Source organism: Hydractinia symbiolongicarpus, chromosome 9 (assembly GCF_029227915.1).
Source record: "Hydractinia symbiolongicarpus strain clone_291-10 chromosome 9, HSymV2.1, whole genome shotgun sequence".
NCBI lineage: Eukaryota > Metazoa > Cnidaria > Hydrozoa > Anthoathecata > Hydractiniidae > Hydractinia > Hydractinia symbiolongicarpus.
In genome coordinates, this window is record NC_079883.1 from 2808528 (window position 1) to 2830622 (window position 22095).

Genomic DNA, 22095 nt, shown 5'->3' on the forward strand with positions numbered 1-22095 from the left:
TTGACTTTTGATATACCGGACTTGATGTTTCATATACCGGCATTGACGTTTTATATACCGGTATTGACGTTTTAAATACTGGTACTGACGTTTTTAATAGAGGTCTTGACGTTTCATATACCGGCATTGACGCTTCATATACCGGTCTTGACGTTTTACAAACCGGTTTTGACGTTTTTTTTACAAACCGGTTTTGACGTTTTTAATACCGGCATTGATGTCTTTTATATCGCATTGAGGTTTTCATCTACCAGTATTTTCCGTTTTATATACCGGTATTGACGATTTTAATACTTGTTTTGACGTTTTACATACCGGTCTTGACGTTTCATATACCGGTATTGGCGTTTCATATACCGGCATTGACGTGTTGTATCGGACTTAGGTTTTAATGGTTCATATACTGGTCTTGACGTTTACCGGCGGCCGTGTCTACACGATGTTTTCTAAAACTGTTGCAATTAACAGTTGATGGTGTTGTGAAAGCACTGGGTTTTGAATGGTCTTAATTAGTGCAAAATAGACGGTCTTTCAATGTTTATTTTATTCCGATAAACAACAAGTTGTAAAAATATACAAATTAAAAACATTTCAAATGACAACGGTTTGTGTACTTCAAGGGGATAAATTTTCAAGTAAATTATGTTCGCGAATGAAAAATAAGCTTTTTCTAAAAAATTTGCTTGAAGGGATAATTAAATGAACGATTAGAAAAGACAAAATATTGAGTTTTGAGTTTTTTTTATTTGATAGTTACCATATTAAAAAAATTCATGAAGACCTTTTTTCAGCTAAATTGTAAAAATTGGCAAAAAGATGAAGATTTCGAGAATAATGAAGATTCTAGAGTACATATGTTCACGAACAGCAATATTAAAATTTTAAGCATTTCGTGATTTTAATTTTCCTGAAAATTTAAAAAGCATATGGTATCAGTATATTTATAAAACATAATGTATACTGCCTTAAAGAAATCGTCAGTCATAAATTATAACTCTCGATATGTTGTTATATATTATTTTCTTTATATAACTGGTATAAAAAGTATAATCATATCATAACTTAACCCTATTCGTGCTGCGGGAAGGGCTGATTCAGCCTCTCCTCCCAGTTAGTTACACCTAGTTACACCTTGACATTTTGTTACTTTTTCTAACTTTTATCTACTTTTTATTTTTCGGAATTTTCTTTCGGAAATATATGCCAAAGTATTGCCATGACAATCGATTTTCAAGTTGAGTAAAATTTTTTCAAAATTTTTAATAGTATTCGCTTTGGGGACTTTTTAGTATATATTGATAGATAATTTTAATAACAAAGCAATTATACAAATATTTTATAAATTTCAAGTTTAAGCTAATTTTTACCCATTTCCACAAATTGGACGTCATTAGCAAAAGCGCTTACATCAGCAATTTTTTTGACTAAGTTGTTATTTTATTGAACAGCAACTTCGGAAATTACAGAAGAGGCCGAATCAGCACCATCCCCAGCATTGGGGAGCCCCAGCAGGAAGAGGGTTAAGGCGACATATCCTGTAAAAATTTTGTGTATTATAAGTTGTTACTTTGATAGAAATGTGCTAATTCGTTTCTTAAAAAGTCTATATTATAAAGAAATTGCCCAGATTTATATAGTTGCTTCACGTCAAATTTTATTATCTAATATAGCAAGTCACATAAGTGGTATCTGCATCTTTGCTAGTCATATTGGAAATGCAATAACACTCACTATTTCTCGTTCTAATTATTGCACCATTGTATTGCAAACCTTTTTTAAAACAAGCTTCTACGCATTTATTCCTGGATACCACTCCAGCACCAGACGCGACCTTGCTAAATAAACTCCCCGACCTTCCTTCACCAGTTTGCCAATTACATTCTTAACAATGTATAATAAAGAAGAAACATTTATAGATGAAAATTATGGTTTAAACCAAGTTTTCTTATATTGTTGGTGCAAGGATGCTAGAAGATATTGCATGTTGGAATATTTAAGTTTATTATACTACCCAAGAATTTTTTTGTTTGTCTCAGTGTGTTTGTGATAGACAAATTGTTTTATATTTTCTACAATTTCCTTTAAGGAGACACAAAACATCCCCCACTAAACTGCTCTGCATTTTATAAAAGCTTCGTTTGCATTTTTGATTGCCTTATTGATTTCTTAAAAGTTCATTGGAGTTAATTTTCTATTCCAATGCGTTATTTAGGTTGATTCAAAATGCTCCCCCTGAAAATTTGTTACCTAATTTTTCCTAGATAATTACCCTTGAATTTAATCCCCACCTAGAAAGAGAAATTGTTGACATGTCACCAACAAACAACTTTACACCAATCAACAGCTAAGGGTGACAAAAAAAAGAAGGACAAAATCCCATGAAAATAAATTTTCTTTTGATGCTACTTTTGCTTACTTTTAATTGCTTCATCTATTTCTTTTTGAAAGTTCATTGCATTCAATACATTTCTGATGTAACGCAGCTAAAGAAGAAAAAATATGTACTTCCGACATGCTTTGTGACTATGTTGTTTCCACTGAACATTTTGAACAACATTTTCTAGCTATAACATCCGTGTTTCCCCGATTTTTACAATTTATTCCAATGACAGAATGTTCTCAAACGCGATTTTGTTAGGTGATTAAGAATTAGTAGTATCACGTGAAAATGCTGAAGTCATCAAAGAAAAAATTTTCCCACTTATTCCATTTGCCTCATTCTGAAATCGCGCTAAGTCATATCACTAATATTACCTTATTATTATTCTTGTTAAGAAATTAATTTTTTAAATTGTTCACGGTGCAACCTGTTTGAAACTTATAGCGACTTTTGTAATAAATTTGTAATATATCCTTCTAATTAAAGAGAGTCTGGTATTAATTACTTGACACATTATTCTATTGATGAAAAAAAGAAGAAATGAACGAACAAACAACAGTCTCTTTATATTGTATAATTTTCACTTTATGTTTTATGATATGACTTGTGATATGAGTTAGCGCGATTTCAGAATGAGGCAAAATAAATAAGTGAGAATATTTTTTCTTTGGTGATGGTGACAAAATTGGGTTTAAGAACGTTCTGTTTAATATTTTTTAATATTTGGTCGTAAAAACACAAACAAAAAACAGGCGAACCTCATTCTGTACTTGAGATATCGCACCGCTTTGGATATTCAGATCATTGGTTGTCTGCAATATCTACAAGTTAAACAGAAAACAAACTGCTTCATATGATGTAGAAAAGAAAATATCTTTTTAAACGGAATTTTGATAATGGCACGTTTTCCACAGAATTTTTAGACTATAACATGAGTGATAAAGTGACTCGTTTTATTTTAAAATCTATTCAAATCACTATTACTTTCACCTTAGTTTGGAGCTCTGATGTTGCATTCTCTTGACCATTGAGTCTGGTAAAGATATCTTGTGTCTAAATGAAAAACCGAGCTATCCAATATAATCAGATGTATACAATAAATTTCTGCATTTCCTTATCTAGAAACTATTCAACCATAAAAAGCTGGATAAATATCGTTGTTATTGCCTACAAAACCTTAAACATTAGATCTATGGAAATCGCTTTTTTCGACTATATTTCTAAGAACGAACAACCAGCGTCACTTGGCGAGAACTCTGCAGCTAAGGTCTGTGATATCTCTACTTTGACAGACGCCTTGACTAGGTAAACAACCTTAAAAATGCGCTTGTTGCAGTTTACATTATAAAAAGATCTACGACACGACCTGCGAAAGTCTGAAAAACAAAAAGAATAAAGCGTGCTGACGTTATTGAAAGTTAATTGGTTTAACCATTTTGGACAAAACTAAATAACCTTTGATCTAAAGTTCAAGGTGGGCTTGACTTATAATAAATAATCGTGTATATAATTGCTTGTGGGAATGATCTTCGAAATTTCGCCTGGAGTGGAAAGATAAAAGAATTAGCACATACCTTTTTCGCCAACGTAACTTCAACATTCAATGTGCGATTATCCTGCTCCGAAATTTGGTCACTTAAATGCTGGGTCTAAAATGTTTTAGTCTAACATGTGAATATCGGGGACCTAATTAAGTGCAAACCATAGAAGAATTGAAAAGGAAGAAACTTTCAGTTGATGATAGAAAAGGTCATGATAGATAGATAGGTATTGATCAAAAAAAATCTTGATAGTCTGATGTGATGACAACATTTTAGGTTTGCTCGCACAGTGGAATGTGAAATTTACTTATTTTTATTTTTCTTATAATTTAACGTATTTTACTTGTCCTGTCATGCATGTCAATAAACTCTTCTTTCTTGGACGTACTTATCAGCTTATAAAATGCAACAAATCTCAAGGCCACATTTCGTTGCTTAACCCTATTCGGTCCGGGGTTTTACGAACATATTACGACCGGGGGGGGGGGGGAAAGGGGGGGGCGGATCCCCTTAATAATTTTTCATAGGCTTGTCCAAATTGAATCTAACTTAGCACACTTATAGTACGTCACAAAAGAAACAAAATGGCAGCAATAAATTTTTGCTTGCGTCAGCACTTTTTCGGTGACGTCATCAAAAGCTCGAAATTTGTTCAAAATTCCACTATCTGCTTAAAATTCAATTACTTTAGTTCGAGAGAAAATTTTTGCATTCTGTTTGAAGTTTCTGAAAGCTAAATAAAAGTTATTTATCATATTTTCCGGTTTTAACATAGATCGCATGAAAAATTGCCAAAAATTGCCCGAAAATCCGTTTTTTCCGATTTTCGGGTACAATCCGAAAAAATCGGAAAATCGGATTATTCTAGTAATTAAAACAGGCAAAATGATTCTTCTTGATGAAACAACGTTATGTTTCAAGTTTTAAAGATAATCCTAGTTATTATATTTTTCCCATTATAAGGGTTTCATAGAGATTTGTAGGGATGTAAATATTTCGCTTGCGAACATAGGGACCTGTTCCCGCTCCGTAACCCTATTATTTGTAGGGATAGTTTCGAGTGATAGCCAATATCTAAGCCTCTGAAAGGTATGGGTCTTAATTTTGCATGCAGGTGTCTATTAGATAAATATTGAAACTCAGTAAGTATTGTAGCCATGCATCATGGCATTAAAGAGTTATTAAAAAAAATCCGTCAGGGGGGGGGGAATCCGAAATGTGTAAATACGCTATTTGCTATCGATAAACTTTCATCCTATTCGAAATATCGAAGAAACATGAAACAACATTATTATTTTTTTTAAAAAACACTTAACGTTGATTGGAATTTTGTTGACTTTTGTTTCGGGAATTTTTTTATTTCATAGATTAAATTTTTAAATCATTGCATCATTCTTTTATATATATAAATTCTTAAACCACAATCGATTGTGGTTTAAGAAATGTAAATACGCTATTTGCTATCGAGGATATTTCTGTTACCATATGTGTATTACCTTATTGCGCAAAAAGGTTGCCACATTTTCTTGGTCTCGTAATTTTTGCCAAATCACATTCCCCTAAACATCAATTATTTGTTCTCCGATCAATGATTAAATATTGAAACTAGCAACTCAAAGTTAGATGTGTGTGTAGTTGGATATTTATACAGTACCTCATTTTTTAAGTCCAAGGATGAAAGTTGCAATGTCTTGACTTCGTCTGTTATATTGATGGTCTTGCAGAGATGAATAAAATTAACAGAATATATTAAAGAACATATTCCTTTTGCAACATTTTCGAAAGAAGAAGAATAAAAAAGCTAACCTGATTTTTTAAGATTTCAGTTACAGAGCAAAGCTGTTGGATATTTCGCTCCTTAAAAAATAGGTACATGATTTGACTTTTAATTAACAAGGAAAGTTAAGAAGATTGAATGTTGAATTTGTGACATGATTGTGACCTGGTATGGACAACAATATGAACTTCTACATATTAGGGGTTTCTAGGTATTGTGTAATCAGAAATAAAACGTGGACGCTTAATTAAATCCCCACCATGATGGAAAAAATTTTCGCGAGAATTCAATTTCGGGTTTTCGTGAATCGAAATTTTGATTTTTTTTCAGATTTCGCGAGAATTATTAGCGAATAGATAGTTTCATTAAATTTAGCGAAAATTTTATTTCGCGAATGGCCAGTTTATTACGCGCATGTTAAATGTTTTTTTATTCTACCATAATTTTACCCCAATTTATCAAATGGTTTCAAGGCATTCTGTCCTTCGTCGATATCAAAGTTTATATCTCAATCAAAGTCATCGAGAATAATTGTCATCTCTATCATCGATATAAGGGTTTTCAGGACCTGTGTAGGAAGTCACTGAGTGATGACTGCACTCCCCACACTCTCTTAATATACCCAAATTTTGCTAAAAAGGGATCAAAAAAAATAATTCATGAGAATTCACCTTCACGAATGACGTTATTGAAAAATTTCGCGGTGATATATTTTTGCGAACAGCGACAATGCATTTGGCGAAAAGTTCAAAAATTCGCAAAATTTAATTCTCGCGAAAATTTTTTCCATTAAGGTAGATAAAATAGTACCTGTTTTGTCAATATTTGTTTTACTGTCCATGTATTGTTGTCATGCTGAGACAGTCGATGAGCCAAACTTTTTGTCTAAATGTTTGTATAATTCTAATAATAACAATACTTACCAACACTGGTAAAAAAGTGGGCTAAAAAAGGTCGATAAAGGTTTTTTGTTATCGTAAATATTAGGGGAGGGGGAGAGACTGAGCTGGCCTTGAAATAATAATTTACAAAAACAAATCGCAAAAAGAGTTTAAGTGCACTGTACCGCGTTCTTTAGGTCCAAGGAGGCGATTGATAATATTTCCACTTTAAATGATATATTGTAGGTCTGTCAGAAAAATATAAATAGTAAATTTAAATTGGACACACAAGTGAAGGACGGATAAATATCTTATTTAGGCAGGACTTGAAGTCTGACCTAGGTTAGGAACTTCCCTGCTTATTTGGAAAACCGTCAGATGTTATGTCTCTCCTAACAAATATGCTTTTTTTTAACATAACACACTCCCCTATACGCATAATACTTGACTGCAATGACACAAAAATGTACTTCCTGAGCAACAAAGAAAATAAATGTCATTCAAGAGTCTCGTTTTTACAATGAGACAGACTGTACCACTTAAAGGGGTCTCTCTAATCCAAGGTTCCAATTATTCATTGCTTTAAGTCAAAATGAGTAAATAAAATACACAAGGAACAAAAAATGTTAATAATTCTAAAGAACTCCTCCCTGTCAAGGATTGAAAGACAAATTGCAAGAAGAATGGTTTAACACATTAATAGAAAAGTAGGTTTGGAAAAAGAGTTAAGAAAAATTAAGAAAAAATAGAAAAAATGTACTTTTAAAGTCATCCATTCTTTTAATACAAGCGTCTCATTTTTTTGTTTATTTATAGATCTTTTGACCAATGTTATCTGAAAAAAAAGTCAGGAAAAAAAGTCAGGAAAAATATCTATAGAAACGCAAATCTCTAAATATGAAAATATGTATGAAAGAACATATACTGGAGTTCTTCCATCACCGATCACCCTGTTTATATTAGCTTTTAACTACACAATAAAGACTAATAACCAACCAAAGCCGGTTTTATTTTAGCGACTATGCTACAAACTTACTTCGTCATTCAACTTGGAAGAAGAATCCGTCAATACTGTAATATCATTTGTCATGTTTTTCGCCTGAAGAGAATAAGACTATGATTCATTGCAAGAATAGTAAAAAACAATTTGGAGAAAGGAAATGATGCAAAATATATTTAGGTGATATAAAGGCAGTTTTCAACTGTCCTCAGAAACAAACAAAATAAAATACTTTTGCAGCCATCCATTCTTTTAATGCTAACGTTTTGTTTGTTTGTTCGTCTATAGATTTCTTGATCAACGACGTCTGAAAATGAAAGAAGATCGCAATTAATGAATCCATTTTTTTTAATCATAAAAGAGGCCCGTATTATACCTCATTTTTAAAATCCAGCGAAGATCTTAGTAGCGCATCAACTTCGCTTGTAATGTTCTCTGTCTGAAAAAAACAAAGAGGAAAAATATATATTGTGATATAGTCAATTGTAAAAAGAAAGAAAAAAAAATTTAAATGCATAGCATAATTTATTGCATAAAAGACAATAAAAACGGCCAACATACCTTTGAAGTTACCCATTCTTCTAAAATTGATGTTTCATTTTTCTGCTTGTTTAAAGAATTCATCATAGATTTTGTCTGCAAAGTAAAGTTTTTATAATAATGTAATAAAATAATATAGTTATTATGCGGTATAAAAAAATAATATAAAGAAATAAGGAAAATATAAACATACTTTCAAGGTCGTCCATTCTTTTAACTCTATCGTTTTATTTCTTTGTTCGTCTATAGATTTTTCGATCAACGTCGTCTGTAATAGTGAAAAATATGTTTTATAACAATTAGAATACGGCTTATTTATTTTTTAATTTAACTTTATAAAACCCTCCTTTGGGTAGAACACAACTGTAATGTTTTTGTTTTAGCAAACAGAAGAAAAAATATATATCGTGATATAATTGTAAAGAGGAGAAATCAATTTAAATGCAAAGCATCTTGCACAAAATGAAAAAAATAAAGGTGCTTTAAATACCTTTGAAGTTAACAATTCTTCTAACATTGATGTTTTATTTTTCTGTTTGTTTAAAGAATTCATCATAGATGTTGTCTGCAAAGTAAATTTTTAAAGTTTATCAGTATTTTAATTGTACTGAAAATTTCATTCCTTGACCTTTATATCTGTACTGACAGCATTGAAGATAGTGTCTACGTCAGCAGATTAAAAGGGGCATGTCTTACGACAACCCACATACTGTACCTCGGTATTCAACTTTAAAGAAGAGTTCATCAATACTGCAACATCATTTGTTAAGTTTTTCGCCTGAAAGTGAAAAAAACAATCGGTGAAGAAGAATAATGTAATAAAATATAGTTCTTGTGCGGTAAAGAAGTAGGATGTTATGTATTTCTTATAGGAAACATGGAAAATATAAACATACTTTCGAGGTCGTCCATTCTTTTAATGCTATCGTTTTAATTCTTTGTTCGTCTATAGATTTTTCGATCAACGTCGTCTGTAATAGTGAAAAATATGTTTTATAACAATTAGAATACGGCTTATTTACTTTTCAGCCTAATTTTAAAACGCCTTGCTTTTGGAAGAAAAAAAGTGCTTTAATTTATAATTAGCTAAAACGCGAAACAAATATCACTAAGTGGCCAGTAAAAACACATCTGTAAAAAAAGGTTTAAATATCTTATAAATATTAAAGACTTCTTTTTATTAAAAAAATGGATGTTAATTTCAATCAAAAAGCGCGAATGACAACAGTTTTTGTTTCATGTTTTACTAAAGTTTTTGAATTTAACAAAGCATTAAAAAAAAAACACAGAATAAAAATAATAGTTTAGAAAATAATACCATTACACTGGACATTATTTCTAAGGGGATAACAACGCATGCCTTTGTCTGTCGGAGACACACACTTGGAAGTAGCGCATTATTAAATAAAACTAGTTGTATGACCCGTTAAATAATCTACTAACACATACATTCAGTAAGTTATTAATCTTTCACCATAAAAGTGATTTTTGTCAATTTTGGTTAATTTTAGAAGCCCGGAATAACCAAGACGAAAAAACAAAACAATGATAAATGCTTTTATTTATGTTAAAATGTATTTTTACGATAATACTAATAAAGCACGAATATGCACTGTATTCTGAGCTAATAAAATTATTTTTATCACATTCTTCGATCTTTTTGCGCTATATCGGAAAATGTAGTCAAATGGAAAAAGCCTTGAAGGTGGTCGACTGTAGTGACTTACACAAATGTCAAGCTAATGGCGATGGAAAAGTTAATGAGCACGGCGGACAAAAACAGCAACTTAATCATCTTAAATATTATATTGGGTATCAAAATATCACTGGAAATGACAGAAAAGCTCCCTATATTGGATATCCATGACCTTACTTTTAACTCAAACTTTCTGATAAAATAAACGTCAAACCTTTTCAAACCGTCAAACCCAAACTAGCTAGCTAGCTATATCCTTCGAAATTTTGCATAGAAACATACAAGTTTATTGTACATAAAGCCAGTGTAAGCAACAAAGACTTCAAAATCTTTTAAAGCTAGTAAGATAGCATTTTTTATCAAATCGGCTTTTTGTGTTGTCTCCGCTGCCTCGTTAGAATAAAATTTCGATTTACTGATATTCAATACTCCTTACAGACTGTAGTTTATTTTACTGTCAAAAAGAATACTAAGGAAAATTTTTTTTTTTGAAAATAAAAATAAAAAAGTAGCAAATTCATCATAAAAAATTAAGTATTTATAACAGGTTGTCTAGACGTCTATGTGGTTCTAAAGTGTGTATAATTTTTTGCACCTTGACCTTTTGAGTGGTCCGTTTATTACACGCTATTCTTCGGAAATTGAGCTTATTGAATTGATAAGAACTTCCATATGGATAAACTATATAATATGAAAAATATTTGATTTACTTTATTATTTAACCATGCCGCCATTTTTTGATTAGAAGTCACCTGTTTAACAATATCTTTTGTCTAAAAGCGAAAGAGACAGATTTTATCATGCTGACAGTTGCTACAATCCAAAACATTTCTTGTTTTATAAGATTCCAAAGACGGATTTCGTGAATCGATTTGGTGGGGAAGCAAGAACATAAGCATATAATTAAAATCACATTTCCACTCTTTTTTGCCAAAGTAATGTTTTGAAAAAGTAGAATCAAAACAAAGGAAACTGCGCATGCGTATATACATTTTATTATTGAATAAACCTCAAAGAATCCGCCTTCACAAGGTTTTAAAAAGATCATAGTCTCATGGTAGGTATGATATAGCTATATTTGTATTTAATGTGGAATAGTAAGCCGATAAATTTTCGTACCTGGTTAAGAAATGTCTCGGTTTTATTTTCTTGGAATATAACTCTGTCTAACATTTCATTTGTCTAAAATGTTAGAAAATATCGACTTATATCACATAACGTGGATAACAGATCCAACTCCTTTTTTTTCAACTTCCAAAAACCTGCACTAATCACTAATTTTTGAAATCCTACTTTCGGGAGTTGTCATGACAACTTTTTTGGCAAATGTGGTCCCAGAACAAGTAATGCGGATATTTTTATCTTCGTTTTACAGCACTCTTAAAGAACGGGTCCCGTTGCAGGCAAAAACAGCCACACAATTGAAGCGCCACAGCTCCTGAAGACTAAGATGTTATGAAAAGCGCTCCCATGTTTTAGAAAGAGAATGAATTGGACTAAAAGGTACTAAAAAAAAGAACAGCAGAAGACAAATGGTTATAGCATTTTCCTTTCTTGTTAGTTAAAAAACCTAGAAGCTCAAAACAAGTGCAGACGATTTGTGAGACGTACCTTATTGTTGAGATGAATTGTTAAATTTTCTTCTTTAAGGATCCTTTCAAATGCTAAGCTGACCTAAATACCATTTTATCTCTTTAGACATCTCTTTAGGCTCGTACCATTTTTATCAGATCAAGAAGACACCCGAGCAGTGTATTCTGAGAAAGAGTTTGGAAGAATGTTTCGCCAGTCATTGACGATTAAGCCATTTATATCTCATTAGTCGACATCTAAACATACCGTATTCTGGATAATTGTTGTGAAATTTGTGAAAGCCTTCGTCTGATTAGACATTTCTTCAGCCTAAGAACGTAAAAGCATAATATCACTGACCTGCACCTTATAGGTAGAGTTCTCGCAGTCTATATAGAGGGTGTTAGGTAGATATCTCGTCCAAACCATGTAAACAGTGATAACAATGTTATCTATCACCTATATCTTATTATACGCATTTCGTGAAAACAGGAAAGGCGTTGGAGAAAGCATTTAATCGTGTTTCAGGTAAGCGGCCGCCGTCTTTCAGGTGAGCAGCCGCCTTATTATTATAGAGAATCGTCATGAATATCGTCATCGTCAACTATAATTTCTTCCGATACTCGGAATGGCTTATTATGAAGATCATTATTGTAGCATTTAAATGCACGTGTTTCAAAGAGCTTCATTGAAGGGGCACATATTAAAAAGAGCATTTATTAAAAAAGGCATTGAAAAAGGGTGTATAATCGATGGGACGTCTAAGGGTCGTTCATTCAAAGCATTAGGGGGAAATTAACTTTTCTTATTTTTCCTACTTGTCCGCCGTATTTGGATTGTAGAATAATCGAGCATATAGAGAACCCACAGTCAATCTGTCTTTTATCACGGAACGGTTTTACAGAAAAAATGAAATGAGCCAGCGCTTGTATACAAATAAAAACAAATTTGTAAAATTGTTGTGAAACCTTACCAGTATTGTTTGTTTTTCACGTGAGACTGATAAGCTTTTCGTTAGTGAAACTATCTAAAAACGTTTAAAAAGATATTCTTATCGTCTTCACTATAGAAAAGAGGCAACGTGAATGAGAAACTAGGTCAAACACATATTCATTTCTCGTAACCAGCACGTCATAAAGAAAAAGAAGAAATTTGCAAACTGTAATGGAAATGGAAATGCTTTACTGCACAATTGTTTTACGGTGGGTTCGAAAAGTTGGTTTTCTGTTTTTGAAAACACAGGTTTTATGTTGTCTGTGGGATTAAAAATAGCGGTCGCTGGTCGCTTTAGACAGGTGGTCGTCTTACAAAGTAGCAAATGATCATAAAACACATTAGGGGATGGGTGGGGGTGGACGTGGTCGTTTCAAACAGGTGGCCATCTTATACAGGAGGTCGTTATAGCAGACTTAACTGTACAATTAGTCAAAATTAAAATGTTTGAACAAAACAGTTCAAGATACATCTAAACCTTTTTAAATCGGACATTTGCAAAACAAAAATTTCGGTTTTTTGCGACTTAAATTGTCCTATATTTAATTTACACAGATTTTATGTTGTCCTTGGAATACTGATTAGAAGTCTCTTGCAGTTATTTCTTTTACCAACCAAAAGAAGGTAATAAAACAGAAAAACAGTACAATAAAGTATAGAGCTCTTGTAAAAACATTTAAGAAAACTATTAATCAAAATAATAATAATTAATAAAAAAAATGCTAATTTCCGTTTTAATGGTAGTCCATTTCTCCCTAAAGGTCAAGAGTCTCTTTAGGTATATGTCCGGGACGAATTAAAATGTCGGGTTTTAGTGGTGTCCACTGCAGAGGATGCCACCTTTCGAAAGATTCCATACCTTTAGGTTAAATTATTTGGTTTTACATTACCGAAAATTTATATATTTATAACCTAGTTAACTAATGTGTCAGAGAAAATCCCTAATTCAAATCCACCAATTAACACAAAATATTTCCTTAGAGCAAACCCCAAATTACATCCAACCAATGAGAACAAGGTCAGCGTGGTCACATCCTGCCCTCGTAAATATTACAAGGATTGATTATATTTGTTCGGGTGAGTGAAGTCATTTGCGCTTAAAACAAAGGGTTTTCTGATAATAATCACGTGAGTAAAGAACAATAGAAGTCACCAATCAAAATGCGTTGTCAATATTCTTACGCAGGAAGTTCGTTACAAGCGTAATCTTTCTCACATTAAATATTCCAATTTGCAGGTAGTAAAAATATTTATGCTTAATCTCCTGGCTACTGACTGCTAAAAACAAACAGAAACAAAATACCTATACTTTCTTCATATAAGAAATATTGTAGCCCAATTTCTAAGACGCCTTGCTTTTCAAAAGCCTTCTAACAATATAATACCTGTACTTTCAAAGATGTTATCACACCCGCTTGAGCTGCTAGCTTGTCTGTAATGTTGGAAATCTAAACAAAAATTATATGATTTAATTAAAGCAGGCTTTGAACAAGATTCTCCAAAAAAAATAGATGAGCAGGCTCTAAATTATCGACTATATCTTCTTTTAGTACTTGAAATGGTTTATTATGTATAATAGTTCTTGGGCAAAGCAGGATTCGACTCATTGGTAAACTAGGACAAATCTTAACACAAAGAGCTAACTATAGTTATGTCTGGTTCAAAAGTGAGGGAAAACCTTAAAATTAGACATGTTTGCTAAAAGAAGTACCATGTTAGCCCATTTAATCCCATAGACTTACTTGCATGTATGCTATCGCTAAATGTTTATGCGTCTATAACTTTTAATCGGCGCGAAGGATGGAATTTGGGAAGCGGTTGAAAGAGGTTTACCTGATTGAAGTGGGCATGGAAACGTCAAATCGTTGCAATAACTACATAAAGAGAAATTAAAATGCCACTCTTCGAACACTTGAGAAATGTTTTCACCTTAATACTCATCTGTTTTATTGTTTTATCTGGAACAGTCAGTTTTGAAGTTAGTCCTGCAATCTAAACGTGGTAAGGCCGTAACAATACTTTGACGTCAAGGCAATAATAATGATTACAAGGTAAACATATAGCTAAACTTACATTCTTTTGTTGCGTATCTAGAAAAACAAACATGAAGATTTTAGCTAATTCGTTATTTTTCTGTAAATGCCAAAGTATTCATATGCATGTCTTGTTTTAAAATCGGGAGCTATTTGTATTATGACTTAAAGCCATACTTGTTGACAAACGTACGCTTTTTTGCCGCTATTGTTGTCTTCCTGTGTCGTAGTTAGCTTTAGCTTTTAAAACTGGTACAAACATGGCCGATAATTTAATTCTTACCTGTCAGAAGTTTCAATTTCTCTGACAATACAGTCAAATCTTCCACCTAAATTTTTAAAAATTAAGTAAAAGTCTTGGATAAAATGCATAAAAGAAAATTACAAAAACAATATATACCTTTCGCGACAACTTTTGCACCTAAAAGAAGGAATATATGATCTCCTACAATGTAACAATAAATAATATTGATGCAAAAATTTCTAATTTGTACTTGGTGGATATTTCAAGTTTGTATATATTTTAAATCCTTATGCATGAATGAACACACACACACAAAAACAAATTTTAGTTATGAGTTCGTTATGCATGGAGAAAAACAATTCCCCTCTTGTTAACGATTTTTTGGATGTCTGATCTTCACAATTTCCATATCTGAAACACAAGCATTCTATTCGTTGAATAGTACACCACGAGCTTTCTACGTGTTAATTATTAGAACACGAGTGTTATGTCTTGAGTAGTAGAACAGGAGTGTGTATGTCTTGAGTATTAGAACACGAACGTTGTATGCGTTTAGTAGTAGAACACGAGTGTTCTATGTGTTGGGTAGTATAACACGGGTGTTCTATGTTGTGAGTAGTAGAACACGAACGTTCTATGTGTTGAGTAGTGGAACACGAACGTTCTATGTGTTGAGTAGTAGAACACGAGTGTTCTATGTGTTGAGAAGTAGAACAAGAGTGTTCTATGTGTTGAGTAGTAGAACACGAACGTTCTATGTGTTAAGTAGTAGAACACGAATGTTTTATGTGTTGAGTAGTAGAACTCGGGCGTTCTATGTGTTGAGTAGTGGAACACGAACGTTCTATGTGTTGAGTAGTAGAACACGAATGTTCTATGTGTTAAGTAGTAGAACACCAGTGTTCTATGTGTTGAGAAGTAGAACACGAGTGTTCTATGTGTTAAGTAGTAGAACACAAGTGTTTTATGTGTTGAGAAGTAGAACACGAGTGTTCTTTGTGTTGAGAAGTAGAACACGAGTTTTCTATGTGTTGAGTAGTAGAACACAAACGTTCTATGTGTTGAGTAGTAGAACACGAACGTTTTATGTGTTGAGTAGTAGAACTCGGGTGTTCTATGTATTGAGTAGTAGAACACGAACGTTCTATGTGTTGAGTAGTAGAACACGAACGTTCTATGTGTTGAGTAGTAGAACACGAACGTTCTATGTGTTGAGTAGTAGAACACGAGTGTTCTATGTGTTGAGAAGTAGAACACGAGTGTTCTATGTGTTAAATAGTAGTAGAACACGAGTGTTCTATGTGTTGAGTAGTAGAACACGCGTATTCTATGTGTTGAGTAGTAGAACACGGACGTTCTATGTGTTGAGTAGTAGAACACGAATGTTTTATGTGTTGAGTAGTAGAACACGAATGTTTTATGTGTTGAGTAGTAGAACTCGGGTGTTCTATGTGTTGAGTAGTAGAACACGGACGTTCTATGTGCTGAGTTGTAGAACACGAACTAGTTGAACACGAACGTTCTATGCGTTGAGTAGTAGAAGACGAATGTTCTGTGTGTTGAGTAGTAGAACACGAATGTTTTATGTGTTGGGTAGAAGAACACGGGTTTTTATATGTGTTTAGTAAAACACTAACATTCTATCTTTCACCATATCCAATGTGTGTAATTTATTTACTGTGCGAATGAATGAAGCAGGTTCTCTTCAGGAATACCGCACTAAAATTTAAAAAGGAAGAAAAAAGCAATCCTGAAGATAAGACATTTGTTTATTGACAATAAAAGCGACATTAACTTTACGGGAAACATATTTTGGAAAAACAATTTCTTACAATTTTTCAGTTAAGATCACTTTTGACGTATAAAGTTTCCACTCTTTGTCCGAAATGTCCTTGTTCTAAATTTATCGCTCCTAAAGTAAAAACCAGACAGCGAGCTAACAGATGGGTTCACCTTTCGCTCAAGTGTTCCAGTGTCACCATGACTGATCACTCCTACAACCATTAAAATAGTAACGGTGGAAACTGCGATGACTAGAACAAACAGTATTATGAAAGCAATTGTGTGGCGCCTCGTCATGTTTGCAGGATAAATATTTGTCTCCTTGTACGTTGAATTTTTCTCTGGAAAAATCTTTTTGTAATCAAACTGATTGTCTGTTTCGTCTGCTATTGCGGTCATCTCCATCTAAAGAGCATTAGTAGAACGTTGCGTAATTCTTGCTGACTTTATCCCTTCCTTCCCTTTGTGCTAAGTCTCATTGCTGAGTTAAAGAAGAGGCATCACGCCCATATTGACTACATCTTTTCTAACTTTCATTCTTGTTGCATCTTTTTATCATAAACCTATTCGTGCTTGAGGAAGGGGATGATTCAGCGCCCTATTTAACATAAATTTTTATGGGCTTATACTTACACTTCGATATTCCCTTTTCTGACTTTTATTTATTATACGCACAAGTCCTGTCATGGCAACATTTTTTTAGATTCTATTTTTTGAAATAAACTTTTTATTTTTTAACAAGCTTCAGGTGAATTATCAGTATTTATTGGTACATTATTTTTACCCACTTCAGCAAATTGGAAGAAGTTATTAGCAAAAACGCTTACATCAGCAATTTTTTTGACCAAGTTGTTATTTAACGTCTGGGAAACAAGTTTCACATGTAATTAAACAACAACTTTAGAAATCAGAGAGGTGGGGCTAATCGCCCTCAGCATTGAGGAGCACCCATACACCCAGCATGAGTAGGATTTAGTTTAAGCGTGTATTAATTTTCGAGCAGGATTGTATTCGCTAATATAATTCTGCCAATTTGAGCATTCTTCTAGTGCATCAAATGAACAGAATTATATTAGCGAGCGTTTTGTATCAGGTTTTTATAAGGGTGTATTTCCCATACTAAAATGCACTTTAAACATTTTTTATATATAAGCTGAGAAATTCGTAGTCCTTTACTGGAAAGGAAAATTGATCATTTTCACAACATAAAACTTCTCACGTGACCTTTAGACAATGCAGAAATATATATCTACAGAGCTTATCTTCATCATTATGATTAGCAAATGCTTATTTTTTTGGTAAATGTGAGCCAAAATATGTTTATAAACGTTATGCTTTTAAACAAAACACGTACATCAAGATTGCTGAAGGTAAAAACAATAGTAGGAAGCCTTGGGCGCGAAGTTGCCAAGAAATGCAACATAAAAATTAGAAAATGTTTTTACTTAACAGAAAGGTCATTTTGTAAGCTTTTAAAAAGATAATCACCTGGTCTATTTCTTTATGAAGTGTGTCAACAACACGCACCTTCGATCTCTACGCAGCGTCCCCATTAACTAAAGAAGACGACAAAAAATCTGCTGTAGTCAGGAAAAGACAGGAATTGTCAGATATTTTAAGGTATTAGTATTAACAATACATCTTTTGTGTAAAATTTGCAAGAATTTGCAGGAATTACTTCTTGTCAAAAAGGTAGTATCGTTGGTGGTCTTTAAATATAGAAATATTTAAAAAGTGTGTTTATCTTTTAAATTGTAGAAAAACTTGTAAAACAACAAGAAATTCTAAAACCATCGATCACGCAACATCAATTTTTATTCATCATTTTTTACTTCTTTTCACATGAAGAGATGATGAGAATTAGAAAAACTAGTAAACAATATCAGAGGGTTCGTATAAAGCACTTTCCATTCCTATTGTTTTAATTTTTGTAGGTGGAATACACCACAGAAGTCAAATAATTTGGTTTAAAAAACGAAAATGTTTGTACAAAATTGTGAAAAAATTTTTAAACAATAATGATCTATATAATAATACGCCAGTTCCGTGTGCTGTCTGTCACTTTTGCAAAGTGGATAAAATTTCTTTGATAAAATCTATAAAACATCGCCTATAAATTTGTTCTGTAAATTAGCAAACTTTGACGTTAAAGCAATATTGACGTCAAAGGAAAGTATATTAAGATTAGTGAAGCCATTGCATTGCACTTTTAAATTTAAGGCTTAATAACTTGGAAACGGGTGGAAATAACTGACGTCATCTCCTGTGTGGGTAACTAGGGACTACCTGGGACCAATTTGGGTAGGTTTCCCAAACCTAGGTCAGGGAATCCGTTTCGGAATGGACAGGTTAATGACGTCATCAAAAAACCTTTAAACCCTAATATCTCTGCACCTGTTTGTCAAAAGTACACGATCCTATACATTTTTTTTATCAGCGTTGCAAGATCTATACGATGAAGGCAACAGGCATACAAATTTCTGAAAAAAATTTTTTGGTGTTCTGACAGGTCTCTGCTGACGTCAGCAAAATTTAAATGACGGTTGTTTTTCTCTGTTATCCTGCCTAAGTGGATTTTTCCACGGGCCTTATTGACTATCTATATAATAATACGCCAGTTCTGTCTGTCTGTGACTTTTGCAAAGTGGATAAAATTTCTTTGATAAAGTCTATAAAACATCGTCTATAAATTTGTTCTGTAAATTACCAAACTTTGACGTTAAAGCAATATTGACGTCAAAGGAAAGTATATTAAGATTAGTGAAGCCATTGCATTGCACTTTTAAATTTAAGGCTAAATAACTTGGAAACGGGTGGAAATAACTGACGTCATCTCCTGCGTAGGTAACTAGGGACCACCTTTGACCAATTTGGGTAAGTTTCCCAAACCTGGGTCCCTGAATCCGTTTCGGGGATGAACGGGTTGATGATGTCATCAAAAAACCTTCAAACCCTAATATCTCTGCAACCGTTTGTCAAAAATACACGATCCTATACATTTTCTTGATCAGCGTTTTAAGATCTATACGATGAAGGCAACAGGCATACACATTTCTGAAAAAAAAAGTTTTGTGTTCTGACATGTCTCTGCTGACGTCATCAAAATTTAAATGACGGTTATTTTTCTCTGTTATCCTGCCTAAGTGGATTTTTCCACGGGCCTTATCGACTAGTCTCTATAATAATACGCTAGGTGTGTCTGTCTGTCACTTTTGCAAAGTGGATTACATTCTTCAAAATTTTCTTTAACAAATTCTATAAAACATCGCCTATAAAATTGTTCTGTAATTTACCAAACTTTGCCGATAAAATAGTATTGACGTCAAAGAAAAGTTAATTAAGATTAGTGAAGCCATTACAATGCACTTAAAACTTTGAGGCCAAATAACTTGGAAACGAGGTGGTGACGTCAATGTTTTTTCACCGCGTGGGTAACTAGGGACAACCTGGGACCAATTTGGGTAAGTTTTTCAAACCTGGGTCCCCGAATCCGTTTCGGAATGGACGGCATTTCAAGATCTATACGATGAAGGCAACAGGTATACAAATTTCTAAAAAAATATATTTATTTTGTATTTGCACTGCTGACGTCAGCAAAAAAACTAAAACAACCTATTTTTCCATTGTCCTTCTGCCTAAGTGGATTACTCCACGGGATTTATCGACTAGTCTCTATAATAATACGCTAGGTGTGTCTGTCTGTGTGTCTGTGACAGGCAAAGTGGATGTCTTCATTTTCCTTTGATGTTGCCGAAAAATGCATGTCTAATATGTTAAATTTTCTGACGTTACGACGCGACGAGAATAACACTACTTTAACGTCAATATCCTATATTAAATTAATGAAGCCATTACAGTGCACCTAAAACTTTGAGGCCAAATAACTTGGAAACGAGGTGGTGACGTCAATGATTTTTCACCGCATGGGTAACTAGGGACCAACTAGGACCAATTTGGGTAATTTTCCCAAACCTGGGTCCCCGAATCCGTTTCGGAATGGACGGTTTGATGACGTCATCAAAAAACCTTTAAACCTTGATATCTCTGCAACCGTTTGTCAAAAATACGCGATCCTATACATTTTCTTGATAAGCGTTTCAAGACCTATACAATGAAGGCAGCAGGTATATAAATTTCTAAAAAAAAAATTTGGGGGGTTTGACTGGCCATTGCTGACAAAATGTTAAAACCCTTATGTCTCATTAACTGCTTATCAAAAAGATATGATCATATACATTTTCTTGGTCAGCGTTTTAACATCTGCATAGTACAGGCAACGAATAAACTAAATTTCGCCAAATATTTTTGTAATTGCACTGCTGACGTCAGCAAAAAATCTAAAACAACCTACTTTTCCATTGTCCTTCTGCCTAAGTGGATTTTTCCACGGGCCTTATCGACTAGTAGCTAAATAAAAATGCTGTTAGGATCCTGTGATCCCTAAAAAAGGCTGCCTGAACTTCGGTAGCTATTTCACCCCATATGATCTTGCTTTTATATCACACAAATGACCCATATGGTCTTGCTTTTATATCACACAAATGTGTCCGCATGTAAAAGAATCCGGAAAGTTTTGTAAGCTTTTGTAAACATTGGTAAGTCGGCCATCACGTATCACCTTGGAAATATTTCCTTCTAATCACCCACCATTCGTTTGTGTAACAACCTTAAATTAGACTTTGAACTTTGTTTTTTACGCTAGAGAAATAAGGGGAAATTCTTTACTTCCATACAAGTACAAACATGTTTTTTTTAAAAAAATTACATAAAAAACAAGGGTGTATTTCTTGGCACGAACCTTAATTCGATAAAAGCGAACAGAACCTATGCCAATGACGACCACAAAAAATATCTATATTCCACAACTTTGCAGGACATTCTAACTATGCAAAATTTGTAGGAATTTCAGAAAATAAGGAACATTTTTTATGAGTTTTTTTTTTCGAAGAAATCTGTCCGTAACGTTAGCAAAAAGATTTTAATATCTTGATTTAAAAGATTTCGGATAAAGCTACTTATCCGGACAGTTTTAGAAATTTTTTGTCAATATTTCAGAAATTCCTGGGTATTTCCCAGGATTCTGAAATTTCTGGTCACAACGTTGACTAGACAGGAAGGACGCGTATTCGCCCAAGATTTCAGTTGAATATTAAACAGTTTGCGACAAGCTAAGAATCAACCCTTATGGCGGCAGGGAAAAGGAAAAGATTTTGTTACCTTCTTAGTCGAGCCTGAAGAATGTTTACAGTAATAGCCTTCAGCTAATATTTGTTTTCATGTAAAAAACGAAAACAAAGCAACTCTCCTCAAACAAGCGTCAAGTTTTGTACGAAACAGCATTCCACATAACTGAAAAGAATCAATTCAAAACGAACTTCAGTTCTCCACATCACTACCTATCCTATCAGCCTGGATTAGTTAAAGCATTTCACTGTCACAAGTAATTTGCTCTGCCGATCATGACCCACCCACAGAAGTTTTACTGCAAGACCTCATTCGTTGCTTACAATATCTTCAACGAGAAATGAAAAAAAGCCACACGACTATGAACATTCTTGGTTTGCATGTAATCAAAAACAAGGATGGATTTTTTTGTTGCTTCTACTATCTAACATAACATTCAAAAAATCCATTAGTCATGAAAAATAGACGGAAA

General features: G+C 33.2%; 1 protein-coding gene across 3 annotated transcripts; it reads right to left on the reverse strand.

Annotated features, from left to right (window-relative positions):
• Positions 1-384: 384 nt before the first annotated feature.
• LOC130656334 (coiled-coil domain-containing protein 18-like) lies at positions 385-18878 on the reverse strand. Of its 3 annotated transcripts, XM_057459167.1 has the most exons (31): positions 17928-18877; positions 16611-16844; positions 14814-14834; positions 14697-14742; positions 14454-14470; positions 14310-14372; positions 13766-13828; positions 12361-12414; positions 11655-11717; positions 11427-11489; positions 10935-10997; positions 10526-10588; positions 9016-9090; positions 8835-8897; positions 8610-8684; positions 8313-8387; positions 8141-8215; positions 7956-8018; positions 7812-7886; positions 7616-7678; positions 7340-7414; positions 6765-6827; positions 6509-6583; positions 5728-5778; positions 5576-5638; positions 5418-5480; positions 3955-4029; positions 3371-3433; positions 3139-3201; positions 2417-2483; positions 385-1881 (listed from the first exon to the last, which is right to left on the reverse strand). In XM_057459167.1, exons 2-31 carry the CDS (start codon positions 16842-16844, stop codon positions 1658-1660), a joined length of 2196 nt encoding a protein of 731 aa, XP_057315150.1. In that variant the 5' UTR covers positions 17928-18877; the 3' UTR covers positions 385-1657. The 3 variants fall into 3 exon arrangements, with proteins under 3 accessions (XP_057315150.1, XP_057315151.1, XP_057315152.1); XM_057459168.1 differs by lacking the exon at positions 14814-14834; XM_057459169.1 differs by lacking the exons at positions 6509-6583; positions 6765-6827 and having other exon boundaries at positions 17928-18878.
• Positions 18879-22095: the final 3217 nt, after the last annotated feature.

Excerpts from the sequence above, each read along its gene's own strand:
- LOC130656334 (XM_057459167.1), bottom strand. The coding sequence starts at position 16,844 with ATGGAGATGACCGCAATAGCAGACGAAACAGACAATCAGTTTGATTAC. Across the intron at positions 8,685-8,834 it reads CTTTAAAGTTGAATACCGAG|ACAACATCTATGATGAATTC; the intron begins GTACAGTATGTG and ends TTTACTTTGCAG. Across the intron at positions 5,779-6,508 it reads AACAAATATTGACAAAACAG|GAGCGAAATATCCAACAGCT; the intron begins GTACTATTTTAT and ends CTATTTTTTAAG.